Source organism: Eublepharis macularius, chromosome 2 (genome assembly GCF_028583425.1).
Source record: "Eublepharis macularius isolate TG4126 chromosome 2, MPM_Emac_v1.0, whole genome shotgun sequence".
In the NCBI taxonomy this organism is placed as follows: domain Eukaryota; kingdom Metazoa; phylum Chordata; class Lepidosauria; order Squamata; family Eublepharidae; genus Eublepharis; species Eublepharis macularius.
This window is the reverse complement of record NC_072791.1, coordinates 212593591-212619158: the sequence shown is the minus strand read 5'-3', so window position 1 is coordinate 212619158 and position 25568 is coordinate 212593591. Positions and strand designations below refer to the sequence as shown.

General features: G+C 44.0%; 1 protein-coding gene across 1 annotated transcript in view; it reads right to left on the bottom strand.

The window, feature by feature from the left end:
• The window catches only part of CALCRL (calcitonin receptor like receptor), a 101507-nt gene that overhangs the window by 25782 nt on the left and 50157 nt on the right, over positions 1-25568 (bottom strand). The window contains exons 2-7 of the mRNA XM_054970988.1: positions 24186-24275; positions 18486-18651; positions 13048-13158; positions 8689-8801; positions 5800-5891; positions 1862-1988 (exon numbers count right to left, since the gene is read on the bottom strand). Of these exons, the coding sequence (XP_054826963.1) occupies positions 1862-1988; positions 5800-5891; positions 8689-8801; positions 13048-13158; positions 18486-18651; positions 24186-24236 (660 nt within the window). The 5' untranslated portion in view covers positions 24237-24275. The remainder of the gene's footprint in view (positions 1-1861; positions 1989-5799; positions 5892-8688; positions 8802-13047; positions 13159-18485; positions 18652-24185; positions 24276-25568) is intronic.

Here is a 25568-nt window from a genome sequence, read left to right as displayed (position 1 = left end):
AGGGAAGCTGACAAGTGTCCAACCTGTGTCAGGCGTCCCTTGTAGCTGGGCTCTGAGATAGCAATAATTACAATGTGAAGAGGAAGCATTGATTCTGTCAGCTACCAAATCGGCTACATGTTTTTTCCCCATTTATCAAATGTCATGTTAATGTCATATTCATTATTTAAAATGAGCCTGTTATTAGACATTAAATACATCAACACAAATCAGCTTAGGGGTGACAAATGGTCTCTGACTTTCAAATAGTCTGAAAGACCTGGTGAAAATCCTAGCAGAGGGGTTCTGAGGATCAAATGTTTGCTTTAGATCTCTACTTTGGGTTGGGCCTCTATTTTACTATACTTGCCAGTAGCCATCTTACTATTTTTTGGGAAAAAAGTGATATCCCCACTTTCTGCACTCATAAGGGCCACCAAGGCAGCTAGCAAATTAAAATACACATAATAAAATCACATTTTAAAACAACTGAAACTAATTCAAACAACGACAACATTGAAACAGTTAAACCACAGCTAAAAACATACTGCTTTAGCATAGTGGTTAAGTGGTTGGGTTGTGAATCAGCACCCTGCTGGTTCGACTTCCACGACTGCCGTGAGCTCAGCAAGTGGCCTTGGGAAACCCACTCCTCTCAGGCCAGCTCCCCAGCTGTATTGTGGGAATAATAATAACAACACTGACTTTTTTCACCGCTCTGAGTGGGACGCTCAACTGTCTAGAAGAGCTGTATATAAGCACAGTTATTATTATTTAACCAAGCAGCCTCAACTCACCCAAGCCAGAACCCAACACTAGAACCAAGCAGCCAAGCACAAATTATACACCAGAATCAGACAGCCTTATTGTGTGGTACAAAGTCAACTCACAATAATTGTGCCTTGATTCCAGAAATGTAGTACAATTCAAACCTAAGCCTTGTGTGAAAGGTTTATGCAGGCCGATATAGATAGTTTTCTGCAAAATAAAGACCCAAACTAATTGCGTGTTCTAACTCTTTTCAAGTTAATTTCTTATTCAAAATTTATTTTGCAAGAATCCACAACACCTACATGACACATAATTGTCACTCCTGGTTGTCAGAAATATAACACAATTTGTGGAATACTCTCAAGCGGTAACGTGTAAAGAAGAGCCCAATTTAATCTGCGGAACGATTCTAGGTTCAAATAACTGCCATTCATCTGTAAGTTCATTCATGTTCAAAAGATGTTTCTTTCTGCCTGTGTGCAACCCATGACCACCCTCAAATAATCACACCAATGAACAGATATGACATGAAATTACAGTGATGCTTTTCCTGTCTGATTCACAGGCCGTGCTACTAGCACCTGTGACATCGCCCACTCTCTAGTCAGGTTGTGCATAGAACAGGTATTGCAGCACGATCAGAACTGCATGAGCATACAATAAAGTGGGTTGAATCCCATGGCTGCCATGGAAAGGGGAGGAGCAAGATTCGGGTCCAGCAGCACCTTAAAGGCCAACTAAATTTCCAGGGTATGAACCTGAGAGTCAAAGCTCCCTTACTTTTACACATTCTCTCATATTGCTGCAGACTTCTGACTTTCCTTGCACACTGTTCTGGGGAAAGGGGGGGTGTCTCTTGTCCCTGAAGAGCTACATTTCAAGGATCATTCTGGGCCACAGCACGAGGGACAAGGAAGTTCCTCTCTGTTGATGGAAATCTATTACATCAGCAGAGATTTAGCATGTGAACTAAGCCAGCACGTTTGTGTACAAAACTCTAAAAGTGATGCATCATTTAGGTGAATGTACAGCTCTTACTGAATTTACTATTCTAGTCCCTCAATGTTGCTTCTTATAAATCAGGAAGGCAACCAAATGCATGTTTACTTACTGCATTCGCTGTGACCAATTGTTGGCTGTTTGCAGCTCTCGTAAGACTAAAAATGGTAACAATGGAGTTGCACACGAAAGAAAAAAAGAGATTCTTGTGCAAAGTGATCCTTTGGCAACTCAGGCTCCTGGAAATAAAAAAGACACAAGTGAAAGTTAAAAAGGGATGGCCAAGATGGAATGCTGCTGATTCCTCTATGTAACCAGAATGCAAATATGACCACTTGAGAATGGGGAGTTGTCACATGAGAGCTAGAGCCAAGCTACAAGTGACGAATTACACTTGCCTAGCAAGTGAACAGACTCACGTGTATTCCTTCCTGTTCACTTGCGCTCCACTTGCGCTCTACTTGATCAAGTGGAGAGCAAGTGAATGGCAAGTGAACAGGGAGGAATACACGTGAGTCTGTTCACTTGCCAGGCAAGTGTAATTCGTCACTTGTAGCTTGGCTCCTAGTTTGGTGTAGTGGTTAAGAGCGGCAGGACTCGAATCTGGAGAGACAGGTTTGATTCCCCACTCCTCCACTTGAAGTCAGCTGGGTGACCTTGGGTCAGTCAATTAAGAGCAGCAGGACTGTAATCTGGAGAGCAAGATTTGATTCCCCATTCCTCCACTTGAAGTCAGTTGGGTGACCTTGGGCTAGTCACAGTTCTCTGGAGCTCTCTCAGCCCCACCCACCTCACAGGGTGATTCTTGTGGGGATAGTAATGGCATACTTTGTAAACCACTCTGAGCATTAAGTTGTCCTGAAGGGTGGTATATAAATCGAATGTTGTTGTTATTATGAACTCACAGAAACTTCCCAGGTATGCTTAATGTACTGGTTTCACAGTCTAATACACTAATACATCAAACTAGCATAAAGAGAAGCTTTGCCCGAAGGAGAAAGAACACATGTATGTATTTTGGGTAGTACACAGAACACTGGTATTCCAAGATTCACATTGTTAATATTATCCCTCCTTGCAAACCGTGCAAGGCTCCCTCGTGATATGCCTGACTATCTCTACCACTTTGGGCTTCTCTTTTGCTGCATCAGCCCTCCAAGGACAACCTTGGCCTTTGACCTTATAAATGCACTCTTCTTTCTGCACAGCCTTCTGTTTCCAACTGTTCCCTTGGCTTGACCTAGAGAGCTATTTCGAAAGACCCATCACTGGAAGGCCAGAGAGTGCCTGCCCCAATCCGGGCCGTTTCCACATGGCTTGCCTTCATCCGGAATGCTGCGGAACATCGCAAAGAAACCATGTAAGATAGCGTCTTCTTGCACGAGTTTTGCACGATGTCGCACAAAACTCGCGAGAGAAAATGCTATCTTCCATGTTTTTTTCGCGACGTTCCGCGGCATTCCAGATGAAGGTAAGCAGTGTGGAAACGGCCAAGATTCTTACAATCTGACGGCCTGTTTCTGCTAAGAAAATGCCCATCCCTTCGGTGGACCCATCCAGCATCCTAAACTCCGGACTGCTTTTCATGTAGGCCCGGTAGTTCGCCACTCAAGCTGAAATTAGTGATGAATGAATTTCCTGATATCCATTTGGAATCGGCTGCTCAATTATGGATCTCCTTAGAAAACGCTTTTGAGATACTATTTTTTCCAACAGACAATGTAAAATTAGATGCTGTATATGCACAGAATGTACTTTTAGTCTGAAGTCTTTGCTCCCTCCAGGACTTAGGAAAAATTATTTGTGTTTCTGTCTCTGAGAAATATTTTTGGTCTCACTGTACGTTTAAAAAAAAACCAAGAAAAATACAGGGTGACTGAGAATCTGTTTAAAAAGTCTTTGCATAAACCATACATTACAGGGTTAGCAAACTTCCCAGAGAAAGGACAGACAACCTCAGGGACTGCTCAGATCCAGGGCTTTTTTTCTGGGAAAAGAGGTGGTGGAACTCAGTGGGTTGCCCTCAGAGAAAATGGTCAAATGGCTGGTGGCCCCGCCCCCTGATCTCCAGATAGAGGGGAGCTGAGTGGCGCGTAGGGCAATCTAAACTCCCCTCTGTCTGGAGATCAGGGGGTGGGGCCACCAGCCACGTGACCATTTTCAAGAGGTTCCGGAACTCCGTTCCCCCGCATTCCCCCTGAAAAAAAGCCCTGCTCAGATCCTTTGCTTTATAGGGAGGCTTAAAAGCTTTCCTGATTTGCTAGTGGTTCCCCAGAGCTTTAAAAAAAATCACTCTTTGGGATATATTTGCTTAGCATTGTCTGAGTTGAGATTAGCTTCCAGGACTAGTACAATAAAAACGGGCTTCAACTAAAAACACATTTTGTGCATGGGAAGAATCTGCTTTGTTTCCATGTGGAACAGAACTTCCTTGCTTCCCCCCTCTTGCTGGAACCTCCCCAATAGCATTTCAGGACACATTTTGTGCTGCAGGAGAACAGGGAAGTAGAGAAAGTTATGCTCTGCAGGTGGAAATCCTTCCATCCATGGAAATATCCAGCGAAGCCTCTTATTTTACTTGGGAAGTATTTAGAACCTCAAGGAAATGATGTTTGATTCGTTACGTAGCTGAGCATTACAAGCTAGGCTAATTTGGATTCTGAACCAGATCATTATAAAACTTTGGCACCTTCACTACTGGCATTAAGAAGGGTGGTGGGGACAGATGGTGTGGAACACAGACCTGCCCACAGCAGTAGCATGTGATGGCATACTGAAATGCCACGCAAAACAACAATAGGCAGTTCAGAAATAATAGTGACTGCAAAGGTAATGGAAAGAAAAAGATCTGTCATTTACAAATCATGCTGCTATTCACTCATGTGTGAACTGAAGAAAAAATGTTTCTATCACAGTGTAAATCTAAATGCGTCAAAGACAATTTTAACATTATTCGAGCTGTTCTTGCAAACAACAAATCAAAGAGGAAAAACACTTTCTTCTACGACATTTTTAACTGGCAGGAATGCTCAGTATTTACATAACAGACTTTTTAAAAGTTCAGTTGAGTTGCGGAAGGAACTGGAAAGTTATGTAGCTCCATAACCTTCCACCAATGGATTTTGGGGCTCTCTTTCAAATTCTTCTTTCTATGGTTCTGCCACCTCAAGGCTGGAAATACACATAGACATCTTATTTGAAGAAGGGAAGTTCAAGCCACTACAAAGTGTAACTTTTTTGTCATGGATACTGGTAACTAGTTTGGGGAATGGTCTAACCACATATTGGTATATAGTGTTGCTCATCACCTCCTGAAACTTTATAAATATATATAGTCACAGATATTGCAACAATGAGAATAAATAAATAAAGTAAATAAGAACTGGTTATACACTTTTTTTAAAAAAGTTGTGAATACAGGATGGCTTTGCCCTGTCACCACTAGAGATGGGCATGAACTGAAATATGAACCAAAATTAAGCACGAACCAGGCCGGTTCGCGGTTCGCGAACCATGGTTCGTCAGATCCCATTTCTCATGAACCGCCACAAACTTTTAGGCTGGTTCATTTGGTTCGTTTTTTGGTTTGTAACTGCAGACAGCCTGGTACCAATCAATCAGTTTCCTAGGCAACAGGGGATGGGCTTCCTGCAGACTTTCTGCTGACCCGGAAGTGACAATTTTCTGACTTGGATGTGACGTTTTCACGAACCAAACGAACCGGTTCGCGAACCAGAGGCAGGTTCGTGAAAGTTCGTGGTTCGTGAAATTTGACAAACCACGAACCACATGGTTCAGTTTTTTCCCGGTTCGTGCCCATCTCTAGCCACCACCACGTCCAACGTGTTGAGAAAACTATGGCTAAGCTGCCTGGGATATTGGATGTTTCTGGGCACACATCAACAACCACACCGAGAGGAACTCAGCGTGAACACAACATCTGACCCCTTTCTTGTTCTATAACTCCTCTGCTCAAGATAATACATGTCTTAAGTTAGAGCTTGCAACCCAAAGGACCAGGCACCGCATGTGAAGTATGGTTCTACTCACTTGAAGTAGGAGAATATTCCAAGGGAAATCAACAGGGAAACAAGGGAAAGGCTGTGGCCAATGATAGTGAGATAGTACAAATTCAAAGCTGTCTGCAAGAAAAGAGAGAATTAAGTGTGAAAGCCAGAACTGTAAAAAAACAAAGCTCTACCTCACTCCCATCCAATGTTAATCTAACTAATCAAAACAGAGTATTGCCAATGCTTTAGTTCATTAGATCAGAGAAATTACTAAAAATATTAAACTCAAATTATGAACTAAAATCAAATCCTTAAACAATTCAGGGTTTTTCCTCTATGGCTTGGAACCAAATTTAGCATTCCTCAACTGCAAGCTCTGGCTGACTGTAGGACAGCCGCTTCGAAGACCACAGAGCCATTCGGCAACCAGAGCGTTGACTTTTAAACACCAAACCACCTCTGCACTTCCTTAACAAGAGTTTACTTTTATTGAGGACATTTGTGGATTAAAAAACTTTGATTCATTCATAGCAGGCCCAGAAACTACATTCAGCAAATAAGCATGCTTATTTATTGAGGGAAGCTTTCTAAGAGAGTTATGACAGAAGCCTTAATAAACTGTAACTAACGTATAGGACTCATAATTATCCTTCAGTGGCTTTCGGTGAGAGAGTTCTGAATGAACACAGACATAAACATAAATGAAATTACCCGATAGACAAGGCAAAACTGGGCCACCCACAGGCAAACTGGTGGTTTCCAAGTACTGAGAGCCAGTTTGGTGTAGTGGTTAAGAGCGCGGGACTCTAAACTGGAGAGCTGGGTTTGATTCCCCACTCCTCCACTTGAAGCCAGATGGGAGACCTTGAGTCAGTCACAGCTCTCTGGAGCTCCCTCAACCCCACCCACTTCACAGGGTGACTGTTGTGGGGATAATAACAACACACTTTGTAAACCGCTCTGAGTGAGTGTTAAGTTGTCCAGAAGGGCAGTATATAAATCGAATGTTGCTGTTGTTATTTCAAGGCCTCCTACTACTTAAGGCTGTTAACAAAAAGGGGTTTTGAAGACTCAGCTGCATTCAGTTTGGTGGGTCACAAAATGGGCAGGCTGGTTCTAAACCGAGTTGTGTGGCTGCTCCTTCCTGTTGTCAGAGAGCAAGATGGAACTCAGAGCTAATTGGGGTTTAGCAGGTTCAGGTCTGCTTCTTTCCTTCCTCCGGAAGGAAGCCACAAGGCATATATAAATAGACCTGGTAAACTCATAAGACTGTAATTTGATAGGAACTGCGATAGGCCTTGAGCTGTCATTAGACTGATGGTGCCTCCCAAACGTCTACGCCACCTTTCAATGGCCATGGTCCACTTGTATGGCATGTACATCAGCAGAACAGCTTAAAGAGTAGACTGCAACCTCTCTCTCTCCGGCCTTTTTACCATCTTTGGCAGGATTCGTCTCTCAATACCATTCTACAGCTTCGGTCCTGCTGCTTTTTATTCCCTCTTCTAGCATTTTCATATATTGTAAAGTTCTAGTGATGCAAGCGAGCTCTATTTAACAAATACCTTGCTCCTAAGTCTAAGGAGAAGGTATAGCAATATGAACTACTGAAATTGCCCTACAGCTTACAAATGGTTGTTGTAGTTGCCTTAAAAGTATTTAAATAATAATCACCAGCAACTGATGACTTAAAATATGGACAAGGAACACTAAGACAGAGGGAAGCTATATGCCTCAGCACTCCCCTTTTCTGCACAGTTTCTTCTCCAACAGAGCCAGGGGGAAGAACCACCCAATGAACGTTGACAGTGGCATACCCAGGGCGGGAAGGAATAATGACCACAATTATCTCAAACAGAATAAATCCTTCTGTCTGCTAACTCTGGGAGATCTTAAGATCGAAGAGCCTTCTTCCTCTCTGGATAAGACGAGGATCATCTGGCTCAGAGGAGCATGTTAAGGGGGTGGAATAAGCAAGCCACTCCTCCTCTGCCTGATGTATTTCAGGGGGAGGGACCTCTTTTATCCCTAATACTTTGCTAGAGATCCCAGTACTGATTGGATAAACCCATTCCTTACAGCACGCAAGGCTATCTGCTCACTTGGGAAGGACCGTAAGTGAAAATAAGTAAGTGAAAATACTAAGTGCACTTAAAACCCATTGCAATACAACCTAAACAAATTTAGCAGAAATACAAAACGCAACTTTGCATGTTTGAGGTTCAGGGTGAAGACTCTATACAACTTTTGAAATGCCCTTCTTGTAGCTGGTAACCTGGGCCGATTCCAGATGGCCAGAAATTGCGGTTTTTCTGCGGAAATAATCGCTTACCAGCCACACGTTCACTTTCGTCTCCATCCGCTTTGTCTCGCAGCGTGCCGTGCCATCCCGCTTCCGGATGTTCGCACGGCCAACTGAGGTACCCGGATTGGTTGTTTCCTCCCCGTCACAGTTGACGTTGGGGGCCTTCATTGGTTCGCATTTCAGTTTTTAAAAAAATTTTTTTTTACGTGTTTTGCGCAAATGCGCAAATGCGCAAATATGGAGGTATGCGAATACGCAGCGTCAACTTTTGTGCATTTGTGCATTTGTGCGCATTTGTGCAGTTCGATGTGCGCAAACGTGCAACTGCGCAAATGGCGCCCGGTTTTAAAAAAAAAAATTAAGGGAATATTGTTGCCGGCCGGCCGGCAAAGAAAAGAGGGAAAGGGGAGGGCCTCTCCACGGCGACGAAGCGTCCAGAAGTGTGCAAACCCGCAATATGGCGTTCACACCGTCCGCTTCTGGAGCGCAACACAGCGCCATGAACCGGAGGTAAGCAGGGACTGGACATTACGGGTTTTTACGAGTGAGGTCGCTGGAAAAGCGAAAGCACTCGCTTTATTTGTGCCCGTCTGGAATCGGCCATGGACTTCTTATAAACTGTACCTGTAGTTTCACAGCTATTCCTGAGGTACACAGAGTGTAATTTGTCCACGTTTTGTTACTTTCCGGATGTACAAACCAGCGTCCACTTTGGTCACAGCTCTTAACAACTTTTTCTACGATTGGGCAAAATTAGAGGGGGGGGAGAGAAGGAGTCAATACAGTCAATTTCTCAACATGTCATGTTCATAATTCTGAAAAAAAAATAGATATCGTAATACCAAAGAGAGAGGTTCACATTTACTTGAATAGAACAAAGTAAAAAGTGTGTGTGGAAAAATTACTCGGCTTGCTAACAGTCGAATGCTAACTACCAACGTTTGGGGAGGGGTCATGGCTCAGTGCCAACCCGACTTGTATGTAGAAGGTCTCAAGTTCAATCCCTGGTATCTCCCGTTCAAGGATCTCCAGTAAATGGGAAAGATGTCACTGGTTTGGAGCGGCGCTGTTGGGAAGAGCAGCTAACACAGGCTGGGGCGGGCCACTGTTCTGATTCAGCCGAAAGTGGCTTGGCTTGTATGTGTGTACATGTGTGCAGAGGGCTGAAACAGCGACACGCTTATTAAAATAGATCTTAAATGTCTATCGCTGCATGCTAGATTTCAACCAGTGTAACTACTTGCCTCAAAGCAGGTTTCCCAGTGGCACAGAAATGGTTTAAGTAAAGAAATAACATGATTTTTAATGTAAGAAAGAAAAAGGGTTGCTGGCCTTCTGGCTCAAGCAGTGGATGTGATGGAGAATTAGGATCAAGCACACAATTCCAGCCCCTCTCCATCCGACAAAGAGAACTGTGGTTCTCGAAAGCTTATGCTACAGTAAAGTTGGTTAGTTTTAAAGGTGCTACTGGACTCTTTTCTATTTAGCCCATCCCCAGGAATCTTATTTTGCACAAAATTTACTGTTGCTCAAGACAGGTGGAACAAAAAGCTTTAGTGACAGCCACTTAACAAGAGGGTCACGTTCTACTGTATGGAAACCCACTCAGGCTTTATTGGCTGACATTTTAAAGTTGATCAAGTTAATGTAACCTCATGTCATCTGAAGTTCAATCTTTCCCCCATCTTCCCTTTGCCAGAAAACCTGTTTACTGAGAGATGAATATAAACACTTCTCTTTGTCTGTGATCCAGAGGAGTTAGCCATGTTAATCTGTAGTAGCAAAATAGAAAAGAGTCTAGTAGCACCTTTAAGACTAACCAACTTTACTGTAGCATAAGCTTTTGAGAACCACAGTTCTCTTCATCAGATGCATGGAGGGCATGAAGAAACTGGTCAAATATATACAGGTGGTGAGGGGACCACCCTCCCCTCACCACCTATATATATCTTACCAGTTCCTTCATGCCCTCCATGCATCTGAGTAGATGCGATCAGTAGCTTCTAAGAATGGGACCAGTTTGCTTCTGATAATGAAATCAGTTACTTCTGATAATGAGATAACCATTCATAGTCTCCATTCAATCCAAGTCTGACTGAGTCAAATTTACATATGAATTCCAATTCAGCAGCTTCCCATTGGATTTTGTTTTTGAAAGGTTTCTGTTGAACTACAGTGACCTTTAAGTCCTTGATGGAATGTCCTGATAGATTGAAGTGTTCTCCCACTGGTTTCTGGATGTTGCCATCTTTAATGTCAGCTTTGTGTGTATTTATTCTTTTGCACAGAGGTTGACTGGTTTGTCCAATGAACAGAGCAGATGGACATTGTTGGCACATGAGGGCATAAATCATGTTGGAGGATGAGCAGCTGTAAGAGCCAGAGATAGTGTAGTTGATGCCATTGGGTCCTGTAATTGTATTTCCTGGGTAGATATGAAGGCAGAGTTGGCATCTGGGTCTGTTGCAGGGTCTGGTACCTGTGCTGGTGACTCTGCTGGCCGATTCATGGTTGTGAGTGAGAAGTCGTTTAAGGTTGGGGGGCTGTCTGTAGGCAAGGAGAGGTCTTCCACTCAGGGCTTGTGAGAGAGAGGCATAGATTTCCAGGATGGGTTGTAGCTCACTGATGATACATTGGATGGGTTTGAGCTGGGCGCTATAGGTGACAACCAGTGGTGTTCTGTTGTTAGTTCCTTTAGGTTTGTCCTGGAGCAGACTGTTTCTGGGTACTAGTCTGGCCCTGTTGATTTGTTTCTTCACTTCATTTGGTGGGTACTGTGTAACCCCAAAAATGCTTGTTGTAAATCTCTTAAGTGGGAGTCCCGATCAAGAGCATTGGAGCAGATACAATTGTAACATAAAGCTTGGCTGTAGACAATCGACCGAGTGGTATGTTTAGGGTGGTAGCTGGAGGCATGCAGATATGAGTATCGGTCAGTGGGTTTCCAGTATAAGGTGGTATTTATCTGTCCATTATGTAGTTGTACAGTGGTGTCCAGGAAGTGTACCTGTTGTGTAGAGTGGTCCAGGCTCAGGTCGATAGTAGGGTGAAAGTTGTTGAAGTCCTGATGAAATCTCTCAAGGACTTCCTTCCCATGGGTCCAAATGATGAAGATGTCATCCAGGAATCTTAAGTATAGTAGTGGTTTCAGTGGATGAGAGCTGAGGAAGTGTTGCTCCAAGTCTGCCATGAATATGTTAGCATATTGTGGTGCCATGCCTGTGCCCATGGCTGTGCCATTAACCTGCAGATATAAGCTGTCACCAAATTTGAAGTAATTGTGAGTGAGTACAAAGTGGCAAAGTTCAGTGGCGAGGTGGTTTTGTCTGGGATAATATTCCTGATGGCTTGCAATCCATCTGCATGTGGGATGTTGGTGTACAGGGCCTCCACATCCATGGTTGCTAGGATGGTGTCATCTGGTAGGTTGTCAATGGACTGTATTTTCCTGAGAAAGTCAGTGGTGTCCTGTAAATAGCTGGGTGTGCTGGTGGCATAGGGCCTGAGGATAGAGTCCATATATCCTGAGACTCCAACTGTGATAGTGCCAATTCCTGAAACAATGGGGCGTCCTCGGTTACCTGGTTTGTGGATTTGGGGTAGTAGGTAGAATGTGGTATTGCTCCGTAGTATGGACAAACATAACTACATACAGGAAGCAGAGAGATAACTCTCCAACACAACATTCTATAAAACACTACCTTCTGACCCTACGGAGCAATACAAAAGAGAAGTCAATAAAATATTAAAGACACTCCCCATGGACATACAAGAACGTATCCATATGGACACACCCCAGGAACCACAGCCCAGGAACATTCTACCTACTATCCAAAATCCACAAACCAGGTAACCCGGGACGCCTCATTATTTCAGGAGTAATTTTTAGTGAATTGTCCCCTGGTGCAAGCCATAGCTTTCATGTTCAGCTGAAAAATTATGTTATTTTTGGCCCCACGAGGAAGCATGTGTGTGCTTTGCATGCATGCCCCTCCCTGGTGCCTTCCCCCCACCAACCAGGTGAGTGGAGGCAGCGAGACGGGTTGAGGGCAGGGGACAGCAACCCTAATTTGGATCATCTGTTCATTGGAGGAGGGAGGAGTTAGTTCTTGATGGTCAGAAATGCTTAGGGCTGTTCTCTGAGACCTGACACGGCCGAACTTCCTGTTTCTTCTCTGTACAGAAGAAGCACATGTGATTGAGGTAAACCTATGACAATATAAGCTTTAAAACTATGTCTGGATTGATATATGGGACCAGCCAGTATAGAACCTTTTTTTTTGCATTTTTTGCATTTTTTTTAGAACTTTTCCAGTTTCCACCTTTTAATATGCCAGGCAAAATTTTAAATAAATAGCCCTTTACATTTAAAGATAAGAGTGCTCCTGTGACTTTTGTTGGGTTCTGTTTCTTGGTCAAGCTCATCCCATCTCGGCAGTGGTGAGATCAGAACCAGGCACTTTGATGAGTGGAGAAATGTGAAAGGTGATACGGAAGATAGCCCTGAATGTAAGCTAACTTCCCCAAATAATGCTTTGCACGAAACAGTGGCTGATTCTGCACACGTTGGATAATGCACTTCCAATCCTCTTCAGAAATCATTTGGAGCTGAATTTTTCAAGTGTGAAACAAAAAATCCACTTCCAAACGATAGCTAAAGTACATTGAAAGTGCATTATCCAACGTGTGCGGAATCAGCCAGTGTTTATTAATGCATTTAAGTGTAACTTGTAAGTGAATGGAAGACAATCCCCTTTTTTTGATGGCACACTTAGAAAAAAAAAATTAGCCTTGCATTTGAGTAAACACAGTGCTTGCACTCTGACTTCATTTCTCATTCATGTATTAAATAAAATTGGTCTAAATTGTGGTTTAATCTATTCATTAAGAGATTTTTAAGGCAGAAGGAGGACAGCATCCTCAATGCCCCAGGTCCCTTAAGAAGCAGCTCATGTTGCTAAGGAGGAAATCATTTACATTTACCTGATGGATCAAAGTCCTGAAAGTAATCAGGGCAGTTTTGTACCAAGGTGCTTCCAGCAGCAGCACTGTCCCAGCACAACCACCCATCCCATGTTCTGTTGCAGTGTGGACCTAGAAAAATAAAGAGAACGCAGGTGGTAAAGTATTTTGGCACACAAGGAACTGTAATTGCTCTAAAGAGAAAGCAAGCCCAGAACCAACATCAACAACAAGAAACCACTCTGGGTTCATTAAAACTTTCAGCCATGTACATTTGCCAATATTGCCATATATTAAAAAACAGTTCTTGGCCATGACCAAGAAACAGAACCCAACAATGGGGCCATCCAAATGAATGTGTGTTGCTACGTAGATAGGGAGCTTGAGCCTCCATGGCTTCCAGATCAATGTTGCAGGCGGGTTAAGGCAGAGAATGAGTGGCTATGGCTCAGTGGTAACGCACATACTTAGCGTGTAGATCCCGGCCATCTCCAGTTCCGGGCTTTCTCTTCAAGCAGGCGCTGGAATTCTGGGCAAGGCCTTTCTCTGCCTGAGTCCTGAAGAGCTGCTGTCAGACTCCAGAGAAAATTCACAGCTAAATAGGCCAGTGGACTGACTCAGCATAAAACAGCTTCATCTGTCCGTATGTTCACCTTGACCTCTGGCACAGGAATCACAAGGGGAAGGGAGCAGGCTCAGCCTGCTAAACCACTTTTTGCCTTTTATACTTGCCATAAACGTGAACATTTATGACAGTCCTTGTTTTAATAGGGATGCTTTTGGGGAGAGCAACATAACACGGTCCAAAGTTTTCTTCCAATCCTAACTTTGGATTATTCAGTTTTGACTGACAGTGACCCTGTCACAGCTGGCTGAGGCCCAAGGAAGTTCTCTATAGTCTGCCACCACTCTGGTACAGGTTTCCTCGGAAGGGCCCAGAGCACCAAACTGACCCCTTCTGTTTACTCTTTCCCATATATTTTATTTATTAAGTGACCAAATGAGGTCTGAGAACCAGGGCAGAATAATAAAGAACTTTATTTAAAAGGTTTATTAATAACTGGTGTTCAAAACTTTGTAAAATAAAGAGAATAGTAAAGGTTGGTGAATAAACAAACTAACACACCCTAACGCATCTAACTAGACTGTTCTTTATTGTCTCCTGGCAACTGGCTTCCCACCGTCTCACCCCTTTTGGATGAGGGATTACCCCGTTCTGCTCCCTAGGAGTGAATACCCACCCACAGTGGTGAGGCCTTTTATCCCTTCTCTCAGGCACCATCCCCCTACTTTCCTACTGGTGCAATTTTCCTTCAGAATCCCCTCTTACCCAATCACAGGGGCCAAAAGGAACCTGGGAAATGTAGGCCCTGCAGTCACTTTAGCACAGGTTTCCCCAGAGCCACTAGGGCTTATAGCACTATTGCACTTGCACTTTATATGTATATATTTATGAATTAGTAGTTATTGAGTGGTGATATAAATCTGACAGTGGGAGATTCTTTAGTTGGGCTGAGTCAGCGTTTCTCCCAGGTGCCGCCCTTTGGATTAACTTTCTTGTGAGGCTGGCAGGCTCCTGCCAGCTTGCATCCCCCTCTCTCTGATTGGTCAGCTGTGGTGTGTTCGGAGGTAAAAATTAGGTAAAGGAAACTGCAGACAGTTGAAAAAAGGTGGTAACTCGGTTTAAAGTAGTTAAATACCATAGCAAAGCACGGGTATCAAGCTAGTCATGTATAAAGACATTGAGCAACACAGGGCCCTTCCCTGTGGGAAGGGAAAATCCCTGAGGCACTCCACTTATCACTCCTCTCCAAGAGGATAAAGAACCATTTACAAGCACTCTTCAGGTACAATCATTCAACTGCCTACTAACAAACCACATTTTACAATTGGTCAGTAAGAATATCACTAGGAACTTTATTAAAAGTCTGACTGAAATCAAGATAAACCCTGTCCACAGGAATCCCCTGATCCGTGATAGTAACTCTCTCAAAAAAAGTTAATCAAACATGACCTGTTCTTGAGGAACTCATGCTGGCTTTTAGTAATCACAGCTGCCTTTTCTAAATGCTCAAGGACTGACTGAAGATTTGTTCTAAAACCTTTCTGGGTACGGACATCAAACTGACAGGTCAGTAGTTACCTGGAGCCTCCTTTTTCCCCTTCTTGAAGATGGAGACAACATTTGCCCACCTCCAATCTTCTGGCACCTCACTTGTTCTCCAAGAATAAAGATTATAGACAGAGGCTCTGAAATTACATCAAGTGCCTTTAGTATCCTAGGATGCCATTCATCTGGCCCTGAGGACTTGATTTCATTTTTAAAAGCTAGGTGTTTATGTATCTCTATGCCTATGTATCCCTATGCTAGGTGTTTATGTATCCCTATGCCTATCCTAGGCTGCAATTCCCTTCTTTCTTCATGTGTTCTCTTTTTGCCAGGGCGAATGCACTTTCCCTTGCAAGAGAAGACCAAGGCCAAGTAGGAATTGAGCAGTTCTGCCTTTTCTTCATCACCTGTTAAAATTCCACGTTCCTTTCCCTCTAGTAGACCTGCCACTTCCTTGTTCTTTTTCTTGCTCTGAACATAACCAAAGAACCCCTTTTTGTTGTGTTTAGCATCTCTCACTAGCCTAAGCTCAAACTGAACTTTAGCCTTTCTAACACTCACTCTACAAACACTGGCAATGTGTTTATATTTATCCTTGGTTATATAGTCCTCCTTCCATTTTCTAAATGTGTCTTTTTTAATTTTCAGATCTTTGGAAAGCTGTTTATGGAGCCACTTTGGCTTCTTGAGGTTACTCTCCTTTTTCCTTCTCATTGGAATCGTTTTTGATTGTGCCTTCAATATCTCAGTTTTAAGAAACTCCCACCCATCTTGAACTCCCTTCTCCTTGTGTATTTCTGACCATCACTAATATCCGGGGTGCCCACTACTTTCACCCCAGCATAACTATGAGCATGTTAAAATTAGGTTTTCTAAAATCCAACCTACATGTTTGATTGCCTTCAGCTTTTCCCTTACCCAAGACCTTAAACTTCAAAATTACATGGTCATTGACCATGTAGTTTTGTAATATCCAGAATGTCCACTACTTTCAGCTCATCAACCAGTGGTGAAAAACAGGTCCAAGATAGCCGATCCTCTTGTTTACTTCTCCACCTTCTGGAAGATGTTGTCAGTAAAACCAGTCAGGAATTTGTTATTCCTTATATGTTTAGCAGAGTTTGACTTCCAATGGGGATCAGGGTATCTGAAATCTCCCATGACTATGTCCCGTCTCTTTGAAAATTTTAACCTTGTCTACGAGTGTCTCATCCAAGTCCTCTGCCTGGCTTGGTGGTCTATATCAGATCCCCATCATAATATCACTATTATTTCTTTCTCCTTTTATTTTTACCCAGAGGTTCTCAACTGACCTTCCATGCTCAGATTTCAGGCAACCTGAAAGTTATTTGTCCAGTCCTATAAGCCAAAGCCACAGCTTGTGAGATCAAAAGCCAGGAGTTTAGCAAAGGCAAACTTGCCGGTAGACCAATTAGTCCCACTACAAGTGGAATAGCAACTCACTCTCAAGTTGAAGAGGAATCTTTTGCTACTTTATTTGTGCAGCAATATATGGGTTTTTATAGCAGGTAGGGGCAGACAACCATAGCAAGCAGGGTACTCAGTGGGCCTGATGTATCACGGCAGAACTCGACTCTTTTCAAATTATCATTTGCTCTGCTTGCAGCCAAAGCCAACATTTTGTATTGTGCTATCTGATGAATGGGACCCATGAAAATTCTTGCCACAATAAACTAGAATCATCTCCAGGAGCCGCAGGACTTGGCATTTTTGTTGCTGCAACCCAACCCCAAATTACTTTTCAGGAAATAGGCTATATTTCCACAAAGAGTTCCCCTGTGGGCAAAAAGATCTTAATTCACTTTAACCTGCTTTCTGCTTGCATGATACCATGGAAGCCAAAGAAAGGAATGAGTATTTGTCGACTTTGCACGCTAATGTGTCCGCACCACTAGATTTGAACAATACAGAAGCAAGGCACTTTGAACGGAGGCTACAGGAGTATTTATTTGTTTCTAAATTCTTGTGGTTGCTTTTGCTGCCCAGAACACACTCAAAGCAATATAGAAGATTAAATAAGTAACAAAACATTGAAAAAGATCATCTTTAAAAGCAAGCAGACAAGCTAAACAGAGAAAGAAAGAGCAATGCCTAATCCAATCCAGAAAACCTCTGAAGAAACTGAACAGCCTAAAGCTGATGGTAGAAAGAACACAGGAAAGGTATATAGAATTCCAAGGGACAGTAGCCACAACTGAAAAACCGCTGTGCCGCACTCCAAGCTGGTTACAGAATTGACATCCAATGTACTCCTTTGTTGATGTATTGTCGGAAAATCCACAACAACCATACTCCTTTGTTGTTTCCCTCAGAACTTGATGGGGAAAGAGGGTATGATCCACTTCTTCAGAAGACAGGCAACTACATTGGCTGACACAGAAAACCTCTTCCTCCCCCCCCCCCCCCGCTACTCCAAACAGATTGGGGGCATTCCTCAAACTTCAGAGTCCTTCAAGCAAAACTCCAGCTGGAATCCCTCTACATGAGACATCTGACACATGAAGAACACGTCGATGGTAGCCAGGAAGGGTGGTTTAAAAAACCGGAGCCAGCAGCTGGACAAAAACTTTGCTATACACTGGAGCTGTGTGAAGGGGCTGTGAAATGCCAGAAGGAAAACTTCAGCCCATCATAACCTTTCCAGGTCCAAGCCTGGCTCTGGAAGGCAGCTCCAGCCCATTTCCATTCCTTGCTGCCCTCTGGTTGCGATCCCACACAGTTTTAGACTGGAGAGGTGAAATTGACAGAGCCTTTGGGGAAGGGAAGATGAAATTGACAATTCCTCTGAAAAGCAATCTCCGCTGGCTCTGTCCTTTTAAACTACACTTCCTAGCTAAAATTGCCTCTCCTTACACTTGACAAACACGCGCTGAGGCATCTCATGTAGAGAGACTCTCAGTCTCAGCTCATAGGAAAAACATTGTTCCACCGTTATGTGTACAGCTAACATGCTTAGCTTCTCCAGATGGTTCATGGGGCTTGGGAACTTGCTTTGCTTTTTTGCCCAGAAAGAATAGGCCTTTTCAGACATTATGATCACTTTATGTATCAGGAGGGTGGTAACTGTGTGTAGATCCTCCCACTATGCACGTTGTCTGAAAGGCCCAACGGTCAGATTTTCAGCTTTGATGCACTTAAACCAGAACCCTGAAAACCTGGTGTTTCACACAACATGGCAACTGCCTGTATCAGGAGGATTACAGGTCATGAGTCCTCCCTACACCCACAGCTGTCAGGCACCTGGTAGGCACAATCCCATCGTCAGAATGGACCAGTCTCTATTTCTATTTGCAGCATCACCCAAAACCTCAACATGAGATTCCTTTACCTTCAATTGTATGAGCAGGAGCCTGCATAATCTTCTGGTAACAGTCATACTGCGCTGCCATAATTTTATTCTTAGTTACGCCCAATGAATCGAGGGATATGTCATCATTAATGCTGTTGTCTGTCAAATTGAGATGTCCCTCTTCTGGGACTGCTGTGACAGAAACCTGAAGAGAAAATAGAAATATGCTGGGAATTGTCATAACTGCGGGTAGGGCTTCAGTGTTTAGTTACCGATTAGATTAACCCAGGGGTCATTTCGTAGAAAAAGGGCTGCAGTAACTCATTAGCATAACTCATTAGCACAACTCATTTGCATATGCCACACCCCCTCGGCATCACCAGAAGTGTGTCGTTAGCATAACTGATTTGAATACGCCCCACCCCCTGACATCATCTATCCTGACTGTTTTGGACTCTGGCCATTCAGGGCCAAAATTGTGCCCAAAATGGCAAAAAGGGGCTGAAAATGGCCAAAAAGGGGCCCAAAATGGTCAGGATTGGGCTGCTGCTGAGCGGGAGGGTGATCCACCTCCCATCAGAAGCCCGATCCTGGCCATTTCAGGACCAATCCTGGCTGTTTTGGGTCTGCTCCTGGCCATTTTGGGCCCGAATTGGGATGTTTTGGCCCCGATCCAGGCCGAAATGGGCCCAAAATGGCCAAAAATCAGGTGGGCGGGACCACCTGACATGTGACCTTTTTGGAGAACTACTGGAACTGCGTTCCTGCCCGTTCCCCCTCAAAATGAGCCCTGGATTAAATGGTTCTGAGCCATCATAAAAAGGTGTCCTTGCCCCTCTGATTATTTCTCACGACTTGGCACACAGCTGTTTAAGAAGAAAAAGAGGACCATTTATTTGCTTTACTGTACATCCCTTTCACTTACCTCGTTTACTCTGGACTGGCTTGTTTCAGTGACGGTTGATTTTGTGGATGGAACTGTATCTTTAAATTGTTGTTCTAGAGCAGCTTACCATTTGTGAATGTATGCTTTAAATGTGTCTTGACTATACTTTCCTAAATAGGTTTGATATTGTGCTCTTCGCTGTATTTAATACATATTTTGACTGTCAGCTTGGTTTATTGCTTGCGTTATAGATTGATTTGATTATTTTTCCTTCACGTACAGTTTGTTCCGTTTGCATTGGGGGGTTTTCCCCCTCTGAAAATTTCGGCAGGTGATTTTTTAAAAATGAATTATTTTTTTCAAATCTGCCTCTCACAAGCATTATCTTAGAAGAAGGAACTGACCTACCCCCTGTCTTTCCTATCTGAGAGCAGAACCACAAGTGACAAAAGGCACAGATTGGACACTTGTCAGCTTCCCTCAAGTTTTGATGGGAAATGTAGGCAGCTTGGCGGAATGTTGGACAAGTGACAGTTGAAAAGTCCATTGGACAGCAGTCAGAGAGCGAAGCTGCGAAACCAGAATGCCTACATTTCCCATCAAAACTTAAGGGAAGCTGACAAGTGTCCAACCTGTGCCTTTTGTCACTTGTGGTTCTGCTCTGAGAGAAATTCCTTTTCGGACACAGACACAGCTGCCGCCCACACCTAAATCACTTGAAAACACAGCTGCGTTTGAATTAAATTCTTCTAAACAGTTGCTTGCATTCAAATGCAGATTTAATCTACTATGTAAATCCCACAACTAAAACATCTTTTCCTCTGGTAATAATTTTAAGTGTGAGAAAAATAATTTCGCTCTGTTGAGTTTACAATCATTTTACGGTTACACTTTAAATGTACATAAAAAAAAAACTTTACCAACATGAGACTGCTTATAATTATTCCAAATAATTAAACTATTTGTACAATTTGCTTTCATTGTAATTCTAAGCAAGTTCACTCAGAAGTCCCACCCACTAAACACAATAGGGCTTACTTCCTACTGAGTGTACTTAGTATTGCAACCAGGGCTTTTTTTCTGGGAAAAGACGTGGTGGAACTCAGTGGGTTGCCCTCGGAGAAAATGGTCACATGGCTGGTGGCCCCGCCCCCTGATCTCCAGACAGAGGGGAGTTGAGATTGCCGTTGGCACCGCTCAGTGGCGTGGAGGGCAATCTAAACTCCCTTCTGTCTGGAGATCAGGGGGCGGGGCCACCAGCCATGTGACCATTTTCAAGAGGTTCCGGAACTCCGTTCCACCGTGTTCCCGCTGAAAAAAAGCCCTGATTGCAACTATTCTTTCTATAAGGATAGTAAAGAAAGAATTATTTAACAGGAAAATGGAATTAATTTTAGGGTTGCCTGCCTCCAGGTAGTGGCTGGAGATCTCCCGGAATTACAACTGGTCTCCAGGCCACACACATCAGTTCACCTGGAGAAAATGGCTACTTTGGGGGGTGGGCTCTATGAAATTATGCCATGCCAAGGTCTTTCCCTCCCCAAACCCCACTTTCTCCAGGTTTCTCCCCCCAGGTCTCCAGGAATTTCCCAAGTTGGAGCTGGCAACCCTAATTAATTTAGAGGCTTGCCTAGGACAGAGAATGGCTTCTGCCATCATCAAATAGTTATCAACAGTCATCCAAAAGAGAGCAGCGAATAACAAGGGAGGGGCACAAAGATTGGCAGGGGGCATCTCCCCTCCCCCATGACTTCCTCTTTCTGTTTCCTAAAAGCCCTCATAACCTCTCCCCCTTTCCTGCTTCCTTCTCTCCCTCCAACCTTTATCTGATGCCCCCTTCAGCCTTCCTTCCCTCCTCAATGGCAGCCTGTACCCAGGAAAACCAATGTGGTGTGCTGGCTGCCGGGCTGGGCTAGGTTTCTGGTATTTACCAACATGGAGCTCTTCATGTGAGCACTTTTGGCACTAGTGTGATGATGTCTCTTCTGGAAATGACATCATCATGTTTTGCATGGGAAGGCAGGAGCACTCCATCATGAAGCACAGTGACATCACTTCAGGATGTCCCCGCCAGTGGACGGAAATTGCTGGGCAGTTGGCCACCTCCCGCCAACAGCATTGAGGCAAACCACCAAGAGATAATATTGTCGAAGGCAATATAGAGATTCGGCAATATATTGTCGAAGGAAACCAAGAGATTGCCCGCCACCGGTGGGCATCTGAGGACCCTAGGCTGGGTCCAGTTGCCTGGCAAGGAACTCGCAAGGATTTCCATAGGTTACTTCATTTTCCCCTGTAACTCCTTCCACAACTTTTTTCCTTCTCTCTTCTGGCAACTCCCATATCCTCACCCTTCCCCGCTTCCTTCTCTCCTTCCCACCCACCCACCAACTTTTTATCTGCCTCCCACTTTCAGCTATATTTCATTTATACCCTTCCCTTCTCCCCAACGGAGACCCAAAGCAGCTTAAATCATTCTCCCCTCCTCCATTTTATCCTCACCACAACCCCGTGAGGTAAGTTAGGCTGAGAATGTTTAACTGGCCCGAAGGCTCCCGGTGAGCTTCTATACCAGAGTGGTCATTCGAACCTGGGTCTCCTAGTATGGAAGATGTGTAAAGGGCTTCCATGGGATAGCTGCTTTATAACAGTAGGAAGCAGCCAGGCCTGGGTGAGTCGTGCAAGTTGTGTGGTAACAAGTCGCTGCATGACTGCTGCTGGGCCTGGTGTCCCCTCCTCCCCCATGATAAAACAGCTCTGGAAACATCCCTGCCCCATCCCCCTACTGACAGAAATCAAGGCCTGAAGGCTGGTGATGTTGTTGTGGTTGTCTAACAAAGCACACTGAAGGCATTCAGTTCTTAAAGCTACAGGTCCGGCTTCTTTATTTTGGAGCCCTCCTCTTATTTATTTGTTTCTTTTTAAGATTTCAGATTTTTCTGCAAACCTTTTTCAGGCTGGTAGAAAGACCTGTTCTTGTCTGTTCATGGTTCCAATCTCTGGATTTAAGTATCCACAGATTTGGCTAGGCTGAGGATTATATATATGAACTCTGTCCATCTGAGCAGGGCCTTCTGCAGAAACCCCCTTGCCAATGGGAAAAATCAACAGCTACTGATACATGCACACTTTCTGTTATGGTCCCTACCTTTACTGAATGGCCTGCCAGTTTTGGGCCCTTTTCACACTGCTTACCTTGACTCGCAACGACGCGGAAGATCGCGCTAAAAACGCGGAAGATCGCGTTTTCTCGCACAAATCTCGCGCAAGAAAATGCGATCTTCCGCATTTTTAGCGCGATGTTCCGCGTCGTTGCAAGTCAAAGTAAGCAGTGTGGAAAGGGCCAAGGTTAGGAAGGCCCCCACTCTCCTGGCATTATCAGTTTCTGACTCTACTTTCTCTATAAGAAGTGTCATGTAAAGGGCTAAGTCAAGATTTTCTACTGGTGGCTCTATCAGAGAAGATGTTAGGTGAAACATCTCTGGGGTAGGGGGCTTGAAAACTTTGTACAGCATTCTGAGACAGTCAGCTAAAACCTGATTTGCCTTAAACTTTAACTATTTAGAGAATTGTTAGGAGACTGATTTTAATAGAGGGAGAGGCGCTTATATACTGCTTTTCTAGACAGATTAGTGCCTCACTTAGAGCAGTGAACAAGTTAGTGTTATTATTATTATTCCCACAATACAGCTGGGGAGCTGGGGCTGAGATAAGTGGCTGACCCAAGGCCACCTACTAAGCTCATGGCAATAATGGGATTCAAACCAGTAGAGTGCTGATTCGCAGCCGAACCACATAACCACTGTGCTACAGCAGCTCTATATGAGGGACCAAGGCCATGAAGGGCTTTATATGGGATTGGCAAAACCTTGAGTTGAGCCCAGTAACTGATGGGTAGCCAATGAAGTGACTGCAGAATGGGAGTAATACACATGCTTCGCCTAGCTCTTGATAATAGCAGAACTGTGGCGTTTTGCACTAGTTGGAATCTCTGGGGTGACTTCAAGGCAAGACCTATGTACATACATTACAGTAGTCTATTCTTAGTGTTACCATGGTGTGGATCCAGGTGGCGAGATCAGCCACATCAAGGCAGAGGGACCATCTTCCTGAGCTGGATAAAGCCCTTTTTCAGCTGCATTTTCTTGCTTCTCAAGAAGCAATGCTGGATCCAGTACAACCCCTAGGCTCTTAACCAACTCAGCAAGGGTCAACTGAGCCCCATTGAAAGTGAGAAGAGCACAATGTCCTTCAAGATCTCTTGCTTCCCAACAAGCATCACTTCTGCCTTCTCTGGGTTCAGTTTCAGAGCCAAGCTACAAGTGACGCCTTACACAGATTGGACACTTGTCAGCTAACTGCAAGTTTTGATGGGAAATGTAGGCGTCCTGGTTTTACAGCTTGGCTCTCCATTACAGCTGCAAGACCAGGATGCCTGCATTTCCCATCAAAACTTGAGGGAAGCTGACAAGTGTCCAACCTGTGTCAGGCGTCACTTGTAGCTTAGCTCTCAGTCTGTTCCCTTTCAACCATTTGGCCACAGCTGCCAGGCAGCGACTCAATGCTTCCACTGCATAGCAAGATACAGAACTGGGTGTCATCTGCATATTGATGACATCCAATATGTCATCAAGGGATAAGGCTGCACCCTGTAGGGGGGATAAGACTGCATCCTGTAGAACCCCACAAGACAATTCCCACACTGAAGATCACTAGTCTCCAAAAAACGGTACACTTAAAAAGAAAATCCCAATATATACCACAGTGTTATAAAGCACGACAAATCTTTTCAAATCACTTCTCCATGTCAACAACCATTAAATCATACAGGAACTTCCAGATAAGAAACTCACCAGAGTAACAGCCAAGAGGATTAGCAGCCGTGTGGTCCAGCTGGTCTCCATCACCAAATCTATGTGATGTAGTTTTGTGCTACAGTGGAGCTGAAATTTTAAAAAGAAAACTATCAATAATCTTTGGATGATCCAGTCCTTTACAGCTTTGCTGCAACGGATTAATCCAAGTACCTGTTGGATGGGGGAAATAAGTCAGCAAGAGGGCCAAATCTACATATTTCTCTACTACACTGGCAGGTCTGCTTCTAAAGGCCATATAGCCACCTTACACGTACAATTCTTTTTCTGAGTCAAAACACTCATCTATCTCGCTCTGCATTGTCTGCTCCTATACTGGCTCTACAGGGACTTTGGCAGAGAAAGGTCTTCCCCTGATAACTGCTACCTGAGATGGTTTAACTGGAGATATCAGACATTCGACATGGGAACTTCTGAATGAAAAACACTCTACCACAAAGCCATGGCTCTAACCCTGATCGTGGGAGAAGAAACAAAATTGTGCCTCTGATCTTCTTATGAGGAGGACATCCGGGTCCCCCAAGTTCAGGATAGGGCTCAGAACTGCACCTCCCCCACCCCCAACCATTTAGCAATTTTCGGGGGAAATCACTTGGTTTATCAAGCTCAGAGCCAAGCTACAAGTGACGCCTGACACAGGTTGGACACTTGTCAGCTTCCCTCAAGTTTTGATGGGAAATGTAGGCATCCTGGTCTTGCAGCTGTAATGGAGAGCCAAGCTGTAAAACCAGGACGCCTACATTTCCCATCAAAACTTGAGGGAAGCTGACAAGTGTCCAACCTGTGTCAGGTGTCACTTGTAGCCTGGCTCTCAGTTTCTTATCTAGTCCAGGAGAGTTGACTCATACTAAACCTGCTGCAAGCTGCAGCTATCCAACCCCTCTGGGACTTTACCAAATTTCAAGATTTTAGGATAAGCTGAGCTCCCCCACCCCCATTGGTCTTTCTTTCTTAAGAGTCTTCGGGACTGAGGGAAAAGCAACTGATTTCTGAATATAACACAGAAAGATCTTCTGGGATTAAAACTACAGCTTCATAAAGATGACACAATAAACAATGGAATTATGAGAAGGTTGTAAACTTGTCTTCAGATCTGCTTGATGGTTGAATATATTTGGAAGCGGGAAGTCTTTGGCAAACTCCAAGGGCATCCATGACACACAGTTATAATGAATAGCTACTACATCCACACGCACACACTTCGTTCCTTGCTTAGTCTTTTGATATGCGCCCTGTTAACCAGTTAAAGTGAACCCATCTACAGCCCATGTACAGCGTACGCTGGATTTTTTTTATACATATGTTGAGTAATTCTCATGTTATGTTCATGTACAGCTGCACTAGTGACTGAAATCCAGGTAC